This window comes from Microcebus murinus, chromosome 7 (genome assembly GCF_040939455.1).
Source record: "Microcebus murinus isolate Inina chromosome 7, M.murinus_Inina_mat1.0, whole genome shotgun sequence".
Classification (NCBI taxonomy): domain Eukaryota; kingdom Metazoa; phylum Chordata; class Mammalia; order Primates; family Cheirogaleidae; genus Microcebus; species Microcebus murinus.
Genome location: NC_134110.1, coordinates 86,232,434 through 86,253,341, shown reverse-complemented (window position 1 = coordinate 86,253,341; position 20,908 = coordinate 86,232,434). Strand labels below are relative to the sequence as shown.

At 37.8% G+C, this 20,908-nt stretch overlaps 1 protein-coding gene across 15 annotated transcripts in view; it reads right to left on the bottom strand.

Moving 5' to 3' along the window:
• Positions 1-338: 338 nt before the first annotated feature.
• EYA1 (EYA transcriptional coactivator and phosphatase 1) overlaps positions 339-20,908 on the bottom strand; it is a 307,766-nt gene continuing 287,196 nt past the window's right edge. For 11 of the 15 annotated variants that reach the window (XM_076005221.1, XM_076005220.1, XM_076005225.1 and 8 more), the window contains 6 exons: positions 16,983-17,041; positions 16,710-16,870; positions 15,569-15,683; positions 15,344-15,465; positions 11,288-11,388; positions 339-2,338 (listed from right to left, as the gene is read on the bottom strand). In XM_076005221.1, the coding sequence (XP_075861336.1) occupies positions 2,258-2,338; positions 11,288-11,388; positions 15,344-15,465; positions 15,569-15,683; positions 16,710-16,870; positions 16,983-17,041 (639 nt within the window). In that variant the 3' untranslated portion in view covers positions 339-2,257. Of the gene's footprint in view, positions 2,339-11,287; positions 11,389-15,343; positions 15,491-15,568; positions 15,684-16,709; positions 16,871-16,982; positions 17,042-20,908 lie in introns of those variants that run through there. The other 4 variants (XM_076005223.1, XM_076005222.1, XM_076005224.1 and 1 more) reach the window with 2 other exon arrangements.

Here is a 20,908-nt window from a genome sequence, read left to right as displayed (position 1 = left end):
TGATTTAGCTTGCTGTTTCTTGTACTTAAGTGGATAAATCTCTATAATCCAAGATGCTTTATGCTGAATTCTGTTCTTTTGCAGATAAATGAGTTGAGGGTGCAGTTTATATAGTTTGGGGGGAAGTAAAGTGCTTTCCCACTCATCAGTTCTTAACAGTGATCAAAGAAACAGCTGTTAGCCTTCAAGTATAGACTGCCTGAAGGACTGATGAAGCCATCATAGCAATTTCTTCATACGACTTCCTTTTGTTGGACTTGGTGTCTTCTAATGCACCCAAGATCCTGCTATTTCATATAACCAAAAGAAAAAGATGACGATACTGACAGTAAAGGAGCTTACAGTACTTCACAAATCAATTTTATTAACTTAAACACAAAATTAATGAAGAAAAATTCTGTACACAGTTGTGGACACAACACACCTTTATACAGTAAGGCCAAGATAAACTTTGTCTTTTCAGTCTGCAGAGTACAAAAACGTAAAATGAAAAGGTTAAAAAACTGTTAACTTTTGTTTACTTCAAGCAAAAAAGGAAAAAAAAAACCACCCCAATTATTAAACAATTTGGAGAATTCACAAATACCAATTCTAGCAGCAATATGAAACCTCAGAGAAGGATGGACTAGCTCTTCAGCTACTTTGCATCAAAGCTGGTGTTTTTCCCCCTAATATTAAGAAAATTCATTCTAAGAGTAAATTTCATGACAATGGGAAGCTTTAGATGTGAAAAAATAGTGCCCAGACAAACTGATCATTTTGGAGAAACTTTCTTATGGTACAACAAAGGTAGTATTTTAATTTCCCAGATTTATGCTTGCCATGTAATACATAACGTAGGTGGAGAGGAACATCATTTCCATGGTGATGATGACAGGGCCATGTTCACTGCTGGCAACTTTCCTCTGGGAGGGGAGGAAGACAGAATATGAATGTAGGGAGTAATGCAAAGTTTTGCTGATTTCCAGATACATGGTAAAAAGTATTCCTTTGTCTAAGAAAATGCAGACATAATAATAATTCTGAGCACATGAAAACTTTGCTAGTCTCCAATTCATGAACCATTTTATTAATAAAATATATCTATCATCTATATTCTTTCTGTGGGAAAAAGCATTTGAATAATAATTTTTTTCCAAGTAGTTACATATAATACATTATTGAAATGAAATAATGAGGTGGTAAGAGGACTTTCATTTTTTCAAATGATTTAAGAAACTGCTGTATTATTTTATCAAGGCCCTCATAACAGCATTTAAAAAATTTAGAAGAACTGATGGGAAAAATCATTTAGAAAACAGAATCCTTATTGACACTTGACATCCATGCTTTTGGTCTTGACAACATTATCTAAAAAAAAAAAATCCATGATCTACATATTTATACCCAATACTCAGATAAGGCACAGCACATGGGTTGTGCACATGTTGCCTCATGCTTCACTATCAAGGCATTGCTACCTTTTAATATCATTTCCCTAAACAATATGTAAAAGAATCATCCATTATTACAAATTTACACCAAAAATTCTTTCTGTACATGATTGTCTCAGTGATGTACATATTATACGTTTAAATTAGACATACTTTAAACTACTTTGCCATATGCTAAAATTCAAAGTACTGTACTTGCCACGTTGTGAGGCAAAGGACTTTAATCATTTATTTCTACTGCTATTGTCTCTTCAATTATTTGATGTCAAAAAAGTCTGCTTGGGTGAACTGTATGGTATGTGAATTATACCTCAATAAAGCTGTTTTTAAAAAGTCTGTTCATAAATAAGTAGAGATGTACAGATTACCCTGGGTATGAGACACCAAAAAGTAAACCTTCTTTATAAGACAATTCCTCCACTGGTATTCAGGAAACACATTTCAGTCTTTCTTGTGCAATCAAGTTTTCTGTATTGGAGAAGCTGTTTATGTCACATTGAAAATGCTAAAACTGAAGTGTCTGCAGGTCCTTTCTTCACAGGTTTGAACCGTGTAGTTAATGTGGCAAAGACACATTACACTGTGCTAGAACATTGTCATGGCTTATTTTCATTGGATTCACAGTACTACAGTCAACAGCTGTTCTGAAGAAATAGACGTGGTCCTCCATTTGCCACAAGGGCAGAGGTCAAGACCGGCAGCAGCTGTGCATCAGTATGTTGAAATCGCGAAGTTCCGGAGTCCAGCACTGACGAGACACGCAGGCTTGTTGGATTTGTCCCTGGTCACAGAGCAGGCGTGTGGTTTCAAAGTGCCGTGCTCTGTTACAGGTACTCCAGTTCCAAGGCGTGATGTAGGGCCATGAGGTCCGAGTGGCTGGAGATCCTCCAGAAGGGCATAGCATGCTGCAGAAGGGACAGACACATGGTGAGGACAGGGACATACCCAGCACAAGCCCTTCCGATCCCTGAATTCCACTACACCGCTCACCCTTTTCTCAGTGTTGTGAAAACTGCCAGCTAACATCACATCTGTTTAAAACAAAAATTCAAACTTAATCCTCCCCTAAGAATACTGGACTGAGTTTCAAAATGTAATCTAGAGTCTTTCTTTTAAGAAGGTGATGGATATTTCTTAACTTGGTCTACACTGTGACTTGAATGCCATTTCCAAACTTTAAATAAAAGAACGCTGCTGAACACATATGTATCCAGTAGGTTTTTAGTGCTGAAAGTTTAAAAAGCTTATATTTTATGAGTTTTAGTAGTTTTCCTTAGTTGGTAATATTTTACATTTTTCCTAACATAATCTTGTTTGTATATTAATATGAAGCAATATTTTTTCATTTATTTCCATCAGTTATTCTTCACATTGACCTTAAAATGGCTTTACCAAGTAAGAAAAAAACTTAAATATCTAAGTTTGTTTATTTTTGTAGTTTAAGCCATCAATCTAAAAATCTAGTTTAAATGAGGAGAATGCTTGTGAAACATCTGAATAAATCAGAGGCAAGAAAAACAGGTCAAAAACACTACAATAAGTACTTTTGCACCGGCAAAATCTTTTTCTTAAAGATAATCACCTTTCAGAGAACAAAATTCTGTTTAGCTGATAGAAAAATAGGTGGTTTTACACAAAAAATAATGTGGAGCCCAGAGTATAATTTGCAATTATAGTTCTGAAAAATTTGGGAAAACTTTAGACTTATAGGAGAATTTGGCATGGAAGCAAACAGTAGAAATGAGATTTTTTTAATCTTGTAGGTAACAGTGGAAGCTACTACTTTGATTTAGTTTACACAACTGTTATATATTGGCATACGAACTGTTATTTATTAACAATGTCTTTGCCTCAAATTTTCTGCTAAAAATCATATACCACATTCCAATATTAAATGTAGACCTTTCTGAACTCAAGATATTTTGGAGTAGATATATCTCTGTTATCCTTTAATGAGTACTAAGGATCTCTTTAGATTGTAAGATGTACCACTGTACATTCATTCTTACAGGGCACACTGCACTAGGTGTAGAAGATCCAGAGATGCACCTGGCCTACCCTCTCACAGTCTGGGTGAGTAGTAGATATGTACAACAATCACGAATATTCATTTACAAGTTCTAAGAGGAGTGGGAGAAGGGCAATTACTCTTCCCTAGGGGACTGGGACAATGTCTGAAAAGAGGGGGTGATAGTTTAGCTAGGTATGAAAGGATAACCATTCAGAAAAGCACTCTCATGGCTGTGTGGGTTGGGACAGAAGATAATGGAGAAATTCATTATTAGCATGCTAGCTGGGAATGAGAGAAAAGACATAGTTGGAGACAGGACTGGCTGCAGTAGCCAGATGGGGCTGGGCCTGGTAAGCCTTGTTAAAGAGTTAATTAATGATAATGACAGTTATGACTTATTGGGTATTGTATTAGGCACTGTGCTAAGCACCTAAGAGATAGATAGGTATGACTGCCACTATTTTACTGATGAAAAACAGGCTTAGAGAAGGAGTGGAGCCAAGATTCATACCAGGACCGAATCTGAAGCCAATATGCTGAAATGCTTCCTAAGGGCTCTCTGTGGCCTTGTATTCAGCTGTGTAAATTACCAGCAGCATAGCAGAGGCTAAAGCACACAGGTGCCATCCCATCCATGCTCTGCTGATCAAAGCGGTTTCATCAATTACAACACAGAAAGCTTTCTTCCTTTTCTTATTAAAGCAGAAATTCATGCATATTATAAAATATTTGCATAATACAGAATCACATAAAGAAATATTTCTTACACTACCCAAAGATAGCCACCATAAACATTTTTCTATTTGTTCTTAACAATTCTACATACGTACACAAACATACTTGAATTTATGTGTATATACAGTATGTACCATTCAGCATCCTGTTCATTTTACTACTTAATCTCTAATCCATTTTAGACAAATCATTTCTATAGAATACCATTATTTTCTTTTAACTACTGGTATTTATTATATTTTTATTTCTAATTAATTTGTGTTTTTCTTATGTTCTTTATTATATTTGCCAGTGATTCACTGCCCTTCCCTAAAGCTGCTTCTTGTCAATAACTGAATAAAGAAATACAACACAGTATTTCTACGGATCTTAAATACCATATTAATAGGACGTAATGAAGGATGCTGAAGGCTCCTCAGATAGTCATCCAGAAACTTTTCAGACAATTATTTTCATAAATACATACACAAATACTAGTGAGCGGTAGAATGTTTTCAGAGCAGGTTTAGTCAAATTCATTCACATGCTAATTATCTGAAGTTAGATATGTTTCTCACAGACAAGTTCTCCACGTATACAACCATTAACAGTATGAATCTGAAAGCTATCAGTGCACTCAGAAGCATACATTGAAGAATGCAATGGCTAGCAGAGAAATAGAAAAAACTATGTTCAACACTATGTGGAAAGGTGAGATTATCCACAGGGAGCCTGAATTGGCTTGTTTACTGGCACCAAGGCACTAATGGCTTTAGTCTTCCTTAGAGAGTATTAGTAAGAACCACATGGTCAAGAAGCAACTGAAATGAGTTCAAATGATGAAATGTACCTGGGGTATATTACAGACAACTCGTCACAATGCATCGGTGATGGGGGCATTCATTTGAGCAAAGATGCCAAAGGTTTTTCAGGGAGAACTGGGGAACCTTCCAGGTATGTGTGACAGAGAACGGGTGGACTCTGGGGACGCTCCCACCCAGTTGTTGAGGACAGCAACTCCATCCTCAGCATGCTCTCATAACAGGAAGTCTACTAGAGTCAATAGTTTCATTCTCTTTCACACACACGAGAAATAGTGGGCCTCTCAAAGAAATTACCTTTAATACTAAGTGAGTGATTATAGGAAGACTAAGTCTAGGGGAGAGGAGAGGTGACAAGTTCCTATTAATAATTAGAACTAATATTGCATAATGATAATGGACAAAGGTTTTTTCCATATATAAGAGTTTCCCAGGACAAGTGGGTGCAAGGGGAAGATTTTTCTTACATCAATGTTTAGCCACTGGAACAAATTTTTCTTATATGAAATCAGAGAGAAATACTGTCAAAGGTGGAAAAGAAAAACACATACTAGAATGAGGAGACCTGGGTTTTACTCTCAACTCCAGCATTCTCTATGTGACCTTCAACTATGGCCCATTCTCCCTGGAGCCCTAAAATGCCTAACGTAAGGTTTAAGGGAAATGACTCAGGGTTGCTTCTAGCTTTAATAAAATCTGTGACTTTATTATCAAAATAGTCTATTACCTGTATAACACCACTGCTACAGAAGATACGTAATACATACAAGACATATGTCCCCAATGCCAAGAGCTGCTCAGCAGGCAAGACATACGTGATGAAACAATTTCATAACAATGTAAGGCAGTGAGGAATTAAGAATAAAATGATAAATTCAGAGAGAAGGTAAAGGGGAAGGAGATGGGATTCCCAGTTAGGAGTGATTAGTCTGGAGGTGATGGGGCTGGAATGGTGTATTCATTATAGAGATGCTAAGGAAGGAGGTTTTTCAAGGTAGAAACACTTGGAATATCTAAGGAGTGTAGATTCCTATCTTGTATTAATAAGAAAGGGAGCCTAACACTCAAAGCTGGGAGACAAAGGGAAAGAGGTATTTTAAGCAATTTAGGGCAGCAGCCAGGGAAGAATGGACTGGAGGTATATCTGGCAGGTGGCAGAGAAAGTGGGCAGAGTGACAGTGAAAATGGAGTCGGTGCAATGCATGAGACACATATTGTGAAGAGAATTCATGTGACTCACTGATGGGTTAAAGTAGAGAAGCCCAAAGAAAGTTTGAGTGGGCAAACTGGGTCAGGACAACTGACTTCATTTGCTTGTATTCAGATGAGTACAAGATGGGATATCTAAGTGGAGATATTTCTTGAGGTTACTGGAGCCCTAAGACTAAAAACAGCTGCCCACAAATCTTAAATTATGCTGGAACTCTGACACATATATCATTAGTTTATCAAGATTAGACATATATTGAAAGAAGTGGGTACCTAAAGGCCTAAAAAAGCACACACTTTTGGGTCTCTAGAATTAAAATATTGCCCATGGGAAAACAATGACACATTTTTCCTGCTTCTCTTGTCTACAGGAGCAACTTTCCAAATCTCCTTACCCCACCCTTCCCCATCTGGTATTTTGCCCCCTAGTTATACATAACATCAGTCATATAAAAAGCTAGCTACATGAATATGCACATATAAAGTGTATTTTGCTGAGTTATTAAAAATGTATTAATAAAATGTTTCAAAAATTTTAAAGCACAAACTCTCTGACCCAAGTATTGCACTTCCAGGAATTTAACCCACAGATAGACTTGCACATGCATGAACCAAATAAAGACCCTTTACTGTTGAACTGTTTTTAACAGTAAATACTGGAAACCAGCTAATTGTTCAGCCTCAGGGGACTGGTTAAATACACATAATGGAATACTGACGAAGTCACTTCAAAGGATTAGAAACATAGAACTCTATGCACTGATGAAGTGAAAAAAAAGCAGGTACAGAAAAGTGTATAGTGACCATTTGGGGGAGTGAGGGTTGGGACCAAAAAATGTATCTATGCTTTCATATGCATACATCATCTCTAAAATGTTTGCATATGGATGTATAAATATTTCCCTAATTGCAAGGCCACTTTTACTCAAGAAATGAAAACTAGATGTCAGCGTAGTGTATAGGAGACTATTATATTTTGATTGTTTTGTAATCATACCTATGTCTAATTATTTTCACTCAAGCCATGTTGTATTAGGGAAACAAAGCATTTTATGGTAAAAGAAAGAAAAAAAAAAAGCAAGCCTGACAGATTTTGACAAGAAAAGACATGTCAGTGGAAGACTATGGAAATAGGTAAGTGGCTTTCCACAGTCTTTCTAGGAACAAAGAGGCACTCACAGAAAACTCTTGCAAGAGATCCTTTTAGAATGAGGTGGTTCTCTTACAGAACAGAGGTAGTCTAACTTCTCTTTGAAAGAGGTATTATTTTATGATACAAATTATAGATTAAATTACTGATGACAACTGTTGGACTACATTGGCAAAAAGAATAAGGATGACAAGAATAGACTTCAATTGACCATTAACAAAATAGGCAACTGGCAGATTTACTTACTAGTTTCTGTTCCTGGATTTTAAAAAGTGCCTATCACTAGCAAAAGAACTTTTTTAGGGAGATGAAAGACTTCTCCACAGAGAAAAGAGGAGAGTGTTGCACTAGATTTTAGGAGGACACAGAAACTAAGAGAGGCAAGCTAAATGGTTAAAATCAATTTTGAAATACAAAGTTTTTGATTGGACAGAACATTTTAATACTCAAATGTGCAATACCTATTCACTATTAATTTAAATTGCTCAGGACTTAGATTAATGTGTTTTTAAAATTTCAATCATAAATGTAAATTTAGAGAAAAGACATAGTTGTATCTATCTCCCAACAGGCATGAAATAAAAATTGTACTTTAATAATTTTAAAAATATGCATGTAAATTATTTTTAAAAATCAAGTCATATTTAAGATATATAAATGTAGTTGATAGTTTGAAGGAACTTTGCGCTAAATCTCATGGCCAGAGGAAATAACTGGGTTCAAATCCTATTTGGCCACTTTCCAACAGTGTGATCTTGGTCAAATTATTATTCCTTATTGTGCCTCAGTTTTCTCATCTGTAAAATGGGATTTCTTCCTTATCAAATTGCTGTATTTAATGAGATAATAAATAGGATCCACCTAAGAGAAAAACTGAGATAATAAAGGCTTTATAACTGGTAGCAATTCTTGTTATTCACCATTAGGATTATTATCAATCCTTCTACAACATGGATAATCATCTCAATTTATTTCTTTAGCTTTAATTTTTAAACATAGTTTTTAAAATGGGATGTTGCTGAATTGTAGTCTTTCCCCCTAAATTAAATATTTTCCCCAAATTAAACATTCTCTACTTCTGTGTAGTACTACTCTTGAAAGATGCTCATTATCTATTATGAATTATTAGATCCTTGTCTCTCAACTCATGCTCAGGTACTGCTATTTCAATACTAGTTAAAAGGCTAAACAAAAACTCTCCTTCAATAAAGTTAGAATCTACCACTCCGAGTGGTAGATTGATAACATCTGAATCTTTTACAAGATTATTAGGAATCTGAACCTGAAAACTTCATAAACACATAGACGGGTCTCAAGGTGCAAAGAGTTTGTTTGCAGCAGATGTTTTTGGGCTCATTACATAAAGTCATCCATGAAATCAAATTTGGGAGCTAGGGCAACCTTTTCATAGTAAAAAAAATTCAAAGGAGATATTCTTTGAAGGTGACTACCTAATTTCTTTTTGGTGTGCATGTGTGCCCCGTATAAAAGGAATGGTATGTCCAAAGACAAAAAGTGGAAACAATTTTAACTGTTCTTCAAAGACAGCAAATACTTTAGTTACAGAACAGGTAGGCGGCAGAGCCATAATTCAAATCCAGGTGTCTCACTCAAGAATCCAAGTTATTTACCATTACAGCTTCTCCAGTAAAAGCAAGTGCTACTATAATTGAGCTCTTAAAAACAGGGGGAATAGAAAGGGTGGTACATGGCACCATCTGAGGGATGGTCATGCTGGAAACTCAGACTTGTGGGGGGAGGGGGGGAAAGGGTATTTACTGAAACCTTAAAATCTGTACCCCCATAATATGCCAAAAAAAAAAAGGGTGGTAAATGAATTGAATTTTGAAATGTACAGAACAGTGACAGAGGGCACTGTTGGAGAGGCAAGAGCAGAGAAAGAGTGCTGGGCACAAAGGAAGGTGAGCAGATGAATGAGACTACAGCATAAGATGCAGGAGAGAAAGATAAGAAAGCCAAGTTGTAGCCAGATTGTGAAGACCTAAGTGACAGGCTATGGAAGTGGTCCTCACCTTGTATTATTAGTTCATTAAGTGTGAAATGTCCAATTTCCTTAAAGTTGATCTCTGAAATTTAACTTGACATTTCTTGTTTTTTCCCCCTATTGTGAAGATACATCCTCAGTCTTTCAAACACTTGTTTTGACTTGTGATTGTCTTTTACATTTTTTAAAGAGCAATATTTTGTGAAACCATGGATAAGTAAAAAAATTCTTGTTATTTTTGAATGTGAGTTCCATTGTGGAACCAATGCAGTGCAGACAGTTTGAAATATCATCGAAGTGTTTGGGGAGGATGTGACTAATGAATGCACAGTACGTCAATAGTTTGAGAAATTCCATTCTAGTGATTTTAATCTTGAAAATGAGTCACGTGGGTGACCTGAGACCAATGTGGATAATGATGAGCTGAAAGCTGTAGTGGAAGCGAATCCATCTTAACCTACGCGTGTATTAGCAGCAAGGTTTGACGTTACTATTCCAACAATATTGGACCACTGGAAACAAATCAGCAAGGTGAAGAAGCTGGACAGTGGGTACCACATGAATTAAATGAGCATCAGAAATCATCTCAAAGCTTGCCTTTGCTGTCATGACATAAAGGTGAACCATTTCTATACTGTATTGTTACGTGTGATGAAAAATACATTCTTTTGACAATTTCAAGGATTCAGCACAATGGCTGGATAAAGATGAAGTGCCAAAACACAGTCCAAAACCAAATATTCATCAAAAAAAGCTAATGGTGTCTATTTGGTGGTCCAGTGCTGGTATTATCTACTACAGCTTCATGAAACCTGGTCATTAATTATAGGGGATGACTACTGAAACCAATCAGATAAAATGATGAGGATGCTTGTGATTAAGCAGCTGAGACTGGTCAATAGACACAGGCCAATCCTCTTGCAAGACCACATGTCAGAAAAAACAATGTTGCTCAAACTACAGAAGCTGGACTTGGAAACTCTGTGTCATCTACTGTATTCACCAGACCTTTGAACCAACTGACTACCACTTCTTCCAGGCTTTGGACCACTTCTTGCAAGGAAAAATATTCAATTCTTAGCAAGCTATGGAAAATACCTTTTGTGATTTCATCAACACGCATTCTCCAGGCTTCTTTGCTGCTGGCATAAAAAAGCTACACTTAAGACGGCAATTTAGGTACATCCTTTTGATTAATTGTACTGCTTGTTTGAGATGATATGATATACTAAACTTCTGATTCAAAAATCGGACATTTCATATTTAATGACCTAATAAAAATGCAATGCACATTGAGAAAGCTTTTGCTAAGAGGAATGATAGAATTACACTCCCAGAGATTCAGAAGAATATGGTGAAGTGCATGCAATGGGTGAGCTGGGAGCAAGAGACTTATAGTCGGGTCCACTCCTTCCCCCCTTTACAAGTGCCCAGAGGGAGGCAGGTGCCAACCTCATGGTAAAAGAAGACATCAAGTTCTCGAGGGCAGCAAATAGTTTTCATCTTGCAAACCAGCTCTGACCAACCAACAGAGGCTTTCTGAAGGATGTCTGAAAGGTTCTCAGGCTGTGTACAGGCTCAGCTAACAAGGGTTGAATCACCTGGCAATGTCTGCCATGGGGTGGGGAGGGAAGAGGGTACTGGCATGAGTCAGTCATGCATGTTCTCTCTGTTCTGGATGATAGCTACACCGCTGCACCTTCCTTTCTGCTCCCAGAGTCTACATTCTCTGAAGACCAACCACCATGGCCTTAAAGCTTGCACACACCACTGTTCAAAAATATCACTTCATATTTATTGAATCCTACTCTTTTTTTGCACTTACAGTTCTACACACATGCATGGTCTGTGGAACTTTCAATGAAACTTGTTTAAATGATACGGTTATGAGACTTTTGAGGACTAAAGCAAATGGGACAAGATGCACCATCTAGGAACGCTCACCTTTTTTGCTCCTTGTTCTTCTTCCACACCATCTCCTATAACAACATACACTACTTTTCTTCCGAACCTTTGAATTATCCTTTCAAAACAGCTTTCCTTTCCTAATGAATAAAGATAAATCATATTAGATATAAAGTTTGGGTAACCAAGTGTGATAGCACTTGAGCTTTTTATATAAAATGTTTTCTTCCTGTTCTGATTCAATCCTATCCCACTTGTGCAACTAGGCGTGTGTCTTTATGCCACTTGGGTGGTATGCAGAATGGCATAATAAATTAAAAATTGTAAATTAATTGGCAGTGTGGTATCTTGTCCCTTAGAAACTGATAGTTTAGATACTCTTTTCCCAAAGACTCATTTATTAAAACATAAGATCTAGTCAATCACAGTGTAGCAATTGGAGGAAAAAGTATTGTTTTGCAGTAGTACTTTTTTTTCTTATAAGCTGAGACTAAACAAAGGCCAGTGATTTTCTGGCAACAAGTTTTCCTTTGACTTTAAAAAAATATTTCATTATATGTCAAACTCTAAAAATAATATCTGAGCCAAAGACCATTGAGAATGATAAAGCATCTAGATTTGGTTTTGTTATAGCATGAAAACACAAGCACTGGGATTAGTTTATTCCCTTCACTTTCAGGTTGAATTAAAGACCCCCAAAGCCTAATGTGTTTACCTGAAATATTCTCATAAACCTTCTCCTGAAATAAATGTCAGGTAATTTGGGGTACTACAGCGAGATCATGCCTGCCTTACCCAGGCATCTAATGTTCAATGAAGCACTTCCCTGGAGGAAAAGTGGGATGAAGGTAACAGAATACCTTTATCTGTCTATTATCTTTCCCATGTCATGACTTAGTCTGGGCTCCCGTGGCGGCTACACTGTCAGCACATCCCTGCAGTTAATGCAGGCATTGTTTCTTCTTAGAGAAGAAACTGGTGTTCCAAGACGTGGGCTGCCAATAGGGTCATTTTAATGGACAATGGGCAGTTTATAGTTTTCAAATGTGAATGGCTGAGCGAGGCCTGCACCTCTTTCAAATAAGGATCAGATATACACATGAACAAATTGCTTGTTTGCTTAAACAAATGTCTGCTTTATATTTGTATTTTGCACTAAAATCTCTAGTTTGCATCTGACAGAATGAAATAGAGCCAGCCTTATTCAAAGGATGCAATTTCAATGCTTCTTTAGTTGTCCACTAAACTGTGAAATATTAAATCACTTTAAGAAACAAGGTATAGTCTTCACTGCAAATATATGCAACCAAAAACTTAGATGTCATGAAACTTCTTTCCCTCCTAACAGGGAAATGCTTATGTGTTTTTGCAAAGTTTCCCTCATGTGGCAAAAGGTAAACAATGTTATTTAAAGGTGAAGTTGTGGTGGACAAAAAAAAGTATTGCCTATATACTATCTCCTATAGGCTTCATTGTAAATTTTGGGGTCATGTAGAAATTTTTCACAATAAAGATTAAGAAAATGAAGCTGATTTAATTAGAAGTTAATTAGAAGTCTTATATAAAGTATTCATTTTGATGAATCTATTTTGTCTGAAAGAGCATCATAGCTGTGTTAAATGAGTCATCTTCTCCTATGACTTTGGCATTTTGCCTACAGTGAAAATTACTGGGTTTTCTGCAGATCCCCACGTTTGATGGCAAAATTAACCAAAATGACAGGAGTTTCAATCTCTACTTTTCTCATTAAAATATTAGAGAAAAGTGAGATAATTTTTGCCACAGTTTTTTTAAATTATAATTTTTATTCTGTACTGAAAAAATAATTTAAAGCCTAGTATTTCAAACAAAATGCCCATTTAAAAAATACTTAATCTGGCTGACCGTGGTGGCTCACATTTGTAATCCTACCACTTTGGGAAGCTAAGGTGGGAGGACTGCTCAGGGCCAGGAGTTTGAGACTAGCCTGGGCAATAGAGAGACCCCATCTCTATAAAAAATAAAAAAGTCAGCATGGTGGCGTGGCACCTGCCTATAGTTCCAGCCACTCAGAGGCTGAGGCAGGAAGATCGCTAGAGCCCAGAAGCTTGAGGCTTCAGTGAGCTAGGATGACACCACTGCACTCTAGCCTCGGCAACAGAGCGATACTGTCTCAAAAAAACAGAACAACAAATACCCCAAATAGAACTTAATCCTTACTAGATTGTTACTGTACTCTTATTATATTTCAACTTTTAAATCATTCGGGATTAAAGTTCCATGCACAAGGCATGTAATACTACTTGTACTTTCCTTCTGGGAAGCTAAGTACTAACCCTTCTGTTTATTTGGCATTTGTTCCACCTTTCATGTGCTGGTAAATTTTTACCCTGAATCCTGTTTATAAAACACAATATAATTCCTCTTTATCAATATAGATGAAAATAGGATTAACACGTGACTTAATGCTGATTGCTATTTTTATGGAACATGAGAACGCATAAAAATTCTGGTTATAATGGGCTACTCAGAATTCTATTCCATTTGGTATATTCCTTCTTTTTTAGAAGTATTTTCCAGCATTCTATTCTTGGCCTCCCTCAAGCTCTAGATACTTATCTGGATAAGTATCTCAAACTCTAGATAAGTATCTCCAACTTGAAAGGTCCACCCGAATACCCCATAGGCTCTTCAAACTCAACACCGGTAAGAGCAAACCTGATTTTTCCATCTGTTAATCATACCACCATTGACCCAGGTGCCTAAGAGAAACCTATGTGTCAGCCTTCCTCAAAATAAATGGCTATTTATTCATCCATTTCATTCAACAAACATTTATTAAGGACCTACTATGTGCTGGGTGCTGCAGCTACTATAATGAGCAAGAGAGACAAACCCAGTCTTCAAGAATAATTACAGTCTAGTAGGAAGTCAAACTATGAACAAATCATTAAACAAGTGATTCTTTAGTGATCGCTTAGTAAATACTTTAAAGAAGAAGTACAGGAGGAATAACAGTACAGACATATGGAAGTCAGACCTACAGGGATCCCATATTTGCCCCTTTTTATTTAGATAGGGTTGAACATCCACAGACAGTCACCTTCCCACCAACTAGGATGCTCATCCTTCCCCTGAGCTAGGATAACACTCATCTCCTTAGAGGAACATACAAGGCCACTGATGACTAAACCCATGTCCACCTTTCTGGCTTCAGCTCCCCGTGAGCACTGCACACTGGCCACCTGGGCCCACTCACAAGTCCCTCAGTAGGGAACACGTTTTAATGTCTCTGGCCCTTTGTTCTCACTAGCCCATCTACCTGGTAAACTCTCATCTGCCCTTCTCTACCCAGCTCAAATGTCTTCCTTCTCTTTGGCTTGCACTGACCCTTGCCCTCTGCCGCCTCCGGGGTGGGAGTGAAGCTTCCTCAGCCACTGCAGACGCAGGCAGTTAAGCAGGAGGAGCCTCTCTCAGGCATGGGAAGGAGTCTGGACCTTGGAGTCAGAGAGACCCTTAGCTTTGCTAGCTACCGACTTGAACAATTTACTTAAGTCTCTGAGCTTCAGTTTCCTCATTTGCAAACTGGAAAGACTGTGAAGATTGACTTTAATGTATAAAATGCTTAGTATAGTTCTGAGCATCTAGAAGATAACTGATAAATGCTCATTTTCTTCTTCCTCTATCATGTGGATTATAGTTAGATGTCTGCTTCCCTGAGAAAAAGAGCCATGTCTTCCGTTTACTCCTACTTTTAATTCTGCCTTGGTTTATATTCTAACTAAATTTCTTTTCCCCCTAAATGTTTACTTCATGCAAGAAACTTATTTTTTTTTAAAATCTCCACAACAATGGGAACTCAATTGTTGATATATATAAAGTTAAAAACAAAATAAAACATTTTACTGAAATAAACTTTTATGGATTCAACTACATGGATTACGCTTTTTATTTCTCTTAATGTCTAAAGCCAATTTTGCAAATTGGTTAAATTATTCTTCAAGTTTTCTGACCTATTTAGCATTCTGAAAGAAAAAAGTCTCATGTGTTGCCTTTCATTTTAACTAGCCTGAAAGAAGAGGGTTGATTGTTTAAAAAGGAAAAAACACGGCTCACCTATTTTAGTTGCACTGTAAATATTTTCTATTGGAAATACAATTCCTAATCCATATAGCAGGACTTTCGCCAATGCTGGGATAAGCTGAGTAGTTGTTACTAAAATATTCACACAGTTTGTCCTATGAGAACAGGAAGAAGAAAAGACTGTTGAAAAATAAATCATCAAAATGAACACGCATGAGCAGCGCCCACTTCCCAGCAAAGGCCCCACGACAGCCTCACCGGGAGTGAATAAGTGAGAGTGCTTTCAGGGCCAGTGTCAGCCAGGAGTCCGTCAGGGCTTCGATCTCGGCCCTCAACTGCAGCCAGGCTTCCCTCTTAGCCGGGCCAAGCAGACCTGAGGATTTAAAAGCACAGGATGAACTACTTCCTTACCAACATGTCTCTTGGCTTTATGAAGAACAAATATTTAACAGGACTACTAATTAGCACTACTCTCGAGGTTTATAGTACACAAAGTATTTATCATGTACTATCATTCAGTGGGCAAATATTTAATATTATAGGAAACGTCTACTGATTCTGCATTCCTGGCATTGTTTCTTCTGGTTATAGAAGGGAGATATTCCTTCCTTTTGGGGAGCCTACTCTTCCCCATTCCACTAACTTGTAGTTTGGCCAGACCCAACCCCACCCATCTCAGGTAAGCTTTTGGCCTTGAGTTAGCCAGTGAATATCAGTCTTGGAACTTTGGCTGCATCTATTGGGAAAGATATCTCTCCCTCCCCTTCCCTATATGGAGATGCTAAACTGGCAAAATATAAACCTGGATCCACTGGTGGTCATTCTGCTGCTGCTTGGGAGGGACAGACCTAGCATGAATCCTTCCCAAAGGACAGCCTAGGCTCTCCTGCTGGCCTCATTTGAGCATCTGGATTCAGGTATGCTATCATGTCCAGAAACCAACATCATCCCTAAACTTTTCATTATTAAGTCAATACAGTTCCTTTTTATGCTAAAGGAATTTTTGAATCACAATGGAAAGATCCAAACTAATAGAAGCATCTACCAGGTAGAAGGAGCCTAACAATCCATCTGTGTTTTGGGTGAGGGTTGCTAATCTTACTTCTTCAGAAGGACAACTGAAGTGTCAGAGATGTGAAGAAACTTGTCCTAGGTCACACCAGTGGGTAATGGAGCCAGGGGTAGACTAGACTAGCCAGAGCAGCTGGATCTATTCTAGTCTAATATTTCTGTCATTCTGACAGAATGGCCATCACAGCAGAATGATGGCCAGTTAGATGAAACTGCCCTGAAGAAGCTATTATATCCCCACAGTGTGACACAGAAGTGTAAGGTACTTTTAGAATTTTATCTCGACTGTCTTAACTAACCCACTGAAATACTGGTGGGAGTCACTTGCCTCCAACATTATTTTTGTAGGTGTTGTAGATCTCTTTTACCCGTCTGTAGCGGAAGGCCAACTTTCTCATCCAGTCCACACCGCCCCGGACACCAGTTGCCAAGCATAAATTAGCGCTGGTTGCTGCAGCAGGAAAGCCATCTGTTCCAAAGTTATATGTGCTATTTAGATGCAAGAAAAGCCCAAAGTTAACCAAACAGAAAGTTTATCTTAATTAGGTGAGCAACTACACTATAAAAGGAAGACAAGGACCTCACATTTCAGTATGCTCACCTTAGGTCTTGTCCATTATCATCTGAAGAAACATCATCTATATGAACTTGGTCACATTCCTAAAACGCAATTAAAATGATACATGTCAATTTTTATTTTTTTGAAAAACTACACATACCTATTTTAAAAAACTCTTTAATTGGAGTGCTTTTCAACTATGTCAATCAGTAGGTGGCAGTCTTGTTAAATTGACATTTTTACCTACTTAGGGTCCTCTATAAGAAAGCAGCTATGTCATTAAGGACTACTGTGATTCAGCTTCAGAAAAACACATTTTTGTGTTTAGAAAGGAAAGTGATTGAAAACAATTAGCATATGTGTTCCATAAACCTCAGGTACCCTAAGACATCATGCTGCTCAAAGCTGATTCAGTCAGTGCCTAAGCATAACTGAAACCAGACATTTTGGTAAATGTAACATGCTAGAAAAATTAAACCTGATGCTAACTGCCAATGAAATTATGACCTCTGATTGCTGTTGAGCCACACACCAACACAGCCTGAGGCCAGTGTGCTGAGGAGCCCAGACGAAAAATCTGTTACTGGTTTGCCATTTATTTGAGAGATGTAAGTTTTATTCTGTGTGTGTGTGTGTGTGTGTGTGTGTGTGAGCGCGCGCACGCGTACACATGCTCAGGATAAAAAAACAAACCATGGGAGACTTCAAATCCTAAATAAAAATAATCAAGCCATGTGGTGTTTTTTACTGTCTGGGTTTTTTTTTTTGTCTTGTGTTTTTTACTTTTTTCATATTATTTTTCACTGTTTTACTATTATTACATATTCATCTTACATGTTGGACTTAAGAGTGGATTTTAGCATTGTGTTATTTTGAATAGACCTGCTTTTTAAATCCCAAACAGTGTGTAAACTATTCAGAACAGCAGGCCATACTCGTGGCTGCAGCTTTATTGGACTGAATTAAGGTGTACGCACCTGTTGGCACCAGAGCACCCACACACCTCACCCCTGCATCCCAGCCCCGAGCGTAGTTGTGGAAACAATAGGCACTCAACCGACATTTGCTGAATGCATGAAGACATACTCATTTGGAGACAGACAAGGTCTCTAGTCCAGAAATAAGTAACGCACACTTGGCTTTCACATTTCAGCCACACTCCTCTCTGTGTAGTCAGGCTCCAAATACCCCAGAGGCCTTTACTATACTTATTTCCACTAAAGTTTTAGTTTAAAAATATTATTAAAAGAAATTTCCAGGCACACATCCTGTATTTTAAAAGGTTCTTCTGGCTACAGCTCTGGTCACGTTTCAGATATACTAAATTTTATAAAATCTAGCCCATCTCTATATCACTTAGCATTCAACTCTGTAACGGAGATGACGTATGTAAAGCACTGCAGTAATTGATGGTATATTTTTATGTTGCTGGTTCCTTCTGAACAAATTCTTCTCTCTCCATGGATTTGTGAGGAAGGGAGCAGGAGATAGAAGTGGAAAGAAACTCAAACCAGCTGTTCCTTAACAGAATTAAAATGGTGACCCCCAACCTCTTCTCTAAAGCATCTATTTTCCAGGCAGCCCTCTCCCAGCAAGCAGCAAGTTCCAAGGAGGAAAAGACTTTGACCTTGTAACCCTCCCCTGCTCTCCTGAGGTCCATAACCTCAGATAAGAAAAAAGGAAAAGCGAGTCTAGGAGCCCTCACATGCTGACTGTGAATTTAACATTTTAAAAACAGGTCATTCTTGGAAAACATGGTTGGGAACTTCTCAGAGTTATTAATTTAATCTTATTTTAGAAGATGAATGATAGTTGTGTTTTCAACAGTATATTTTATTTGAGGTTTAAAGAGTTACTAAACTATGAGCAGAAATTTCTGACATTTATCTAACCAGAAATGTAATTTCTATGTTGCTGGTAAAAACTACTTTTTAAAAATGTGTGGTTAGTGTAACCCCCCCCCCCACACACACACACACACAAACCAACAAAAAAAGCCATAGTGCCATGATGGAGAAATTTTCTCTCTTGGGAGAATGAACAGAAAGGAGGAGGAAGTTGGGGGGACTCCTAGAAGAGGAAAAGATATGTTTAAAAGAATTTAATTCAAGGAATCAAAGCTGACCTAGAATTCCCTAGTTACCTCTGAGGGTGGGAAGAATTCTTTGGAAAAGCAGGGTGTTAAGATGCTTTTCTTAAGCTAATTTCGTTGTAAATCTCCATTACTAACAGAAAAGTCAGTTATCTTCTAAAGACTGTTAATGACTCCATTGTTCCTATTATTCTTCCACATCCTGTATTTGTTTTCTCCTGCTAGCTTCATTTAAAACTTTTTGTGCCCAGGTCTTCATTTGAAGTATCGCTCAATCTCTTAGTGAGCTCTAATTAAGTGTCAACACCTTCAAGCTTTACCTGCAGATAGCAAACTCACTTCACAGTGACTTGATTAAAGCTCAGAGTCTGATGTAGTGACAACAAGGAAATCCTCATTGTTTATCAGAATTTCTGCAGAATGATTTTAATGAAGGGAGATTAAAAAATCAAGGGCATTTTTAAAGAGCCTCGGCAGCACATTTAGGAATGAAAAAAAAGTGTTAAAATATCTATGTAAAATGTGTTTCTAGGATTGTTGCTCATTTCAGTTAATGAACAGAAAATGCTATGTTGAACAAACTTCAAATATGTAAAATATATATTGAGGATTCATTACCTATGAGTCTTTGTGTGAGCTTACAAATGATGGTATAAACACCTTGGGAAGTATGCTTTTTAAAAATTTTTAAATGAGAAACTAATATTTCTACCTTAATGCTTACCTATTAAAAACTTTGATTCTTAAAAGAATGGAAACTATTAAGATACTGCAATATCTCACAACAGAGTTGGGTAATGTGTTCACTTGTGCTCAGTGCATTGGCTCTCAAATTTAAAACTGTAGTTACCTTTCTTCTTTGATCCTGAAACTCAGTCTCCTCCATTGGATGAACTTTCCTTTTCCCATTTTTCAGAAGGCATCTACCTTTTTGTTTCTTCTTAAAAGCCAGACTTTAGGTTCTCATTTTTACCTTCTGGGCTTAGTTGTTTCTTAGCTTCCAAATTTGTTTTAGATCCAGACAATGAGACCACTGGGGGAGGGTGGCTTTTGGCAGAAGGGACTCTGGCCCCACTGAAACACCACCAGCAACAAAGTTTAAAGCCCCACTGGAAGAAGCCATGGACACAAAAGACAAAAAATGGAAGCTTTTAATGTATTTCCTAGTGCCAAAATATATTCCTAAAAACCCTAATTTGGTGCTCAATACACAGAGTGCAGAACATAGGGAATTCTCTGGGGAAGTAAGTATCCTGAAAACAGACTATGCTGAAAATGTACTTTTGAAATAAACTTCCAAAAAGTGTAAGAGTTTTAAGGTAGTAAAATCATAACTGAATCGAGTCCTGGGACAGCATTCACATTTCTAGGGGCCACCAGCAATTTATGCATTAATGTGCAATCGCAGGGCTAGGGATGCCCAAGGGACCCCTACTGTGTTTGCCTAGGACCTCAGGGGGGGGGGCCACAAGTAGTGGTTCCAACGACAGGAGTTAGTCAGGGGTCCTCAAACTTTTTAAACGGGCCAGTTCACTGTCCCTCAGACTGTTGGAGAGTGCGGCGCACATTCCACACAATTGCATTGTGGGCCGGGGATGAGTCGGCTGCTAAGCAGGACAGGCAGCAGTGGCACAAACACCGGGCGGGCCGGATAAATGTGCTAGGTGGGCCCCATGTGGCCCACAGGCCGTAGTTTGAGGACGCCTGAGTTAGATTTTGTACTCATACCCACCTGAGCTAATAATGGGTACCTTAGCTCAGAAAGGTGGTCAGTTGGTCATTCATTGATGTCTTAGATTATTTATTAAGAGGCTACCGTGTTCTATGTACTGTTCTAGATGCACACAGCATTTAACACAGGGGACAAAAAGTCCTT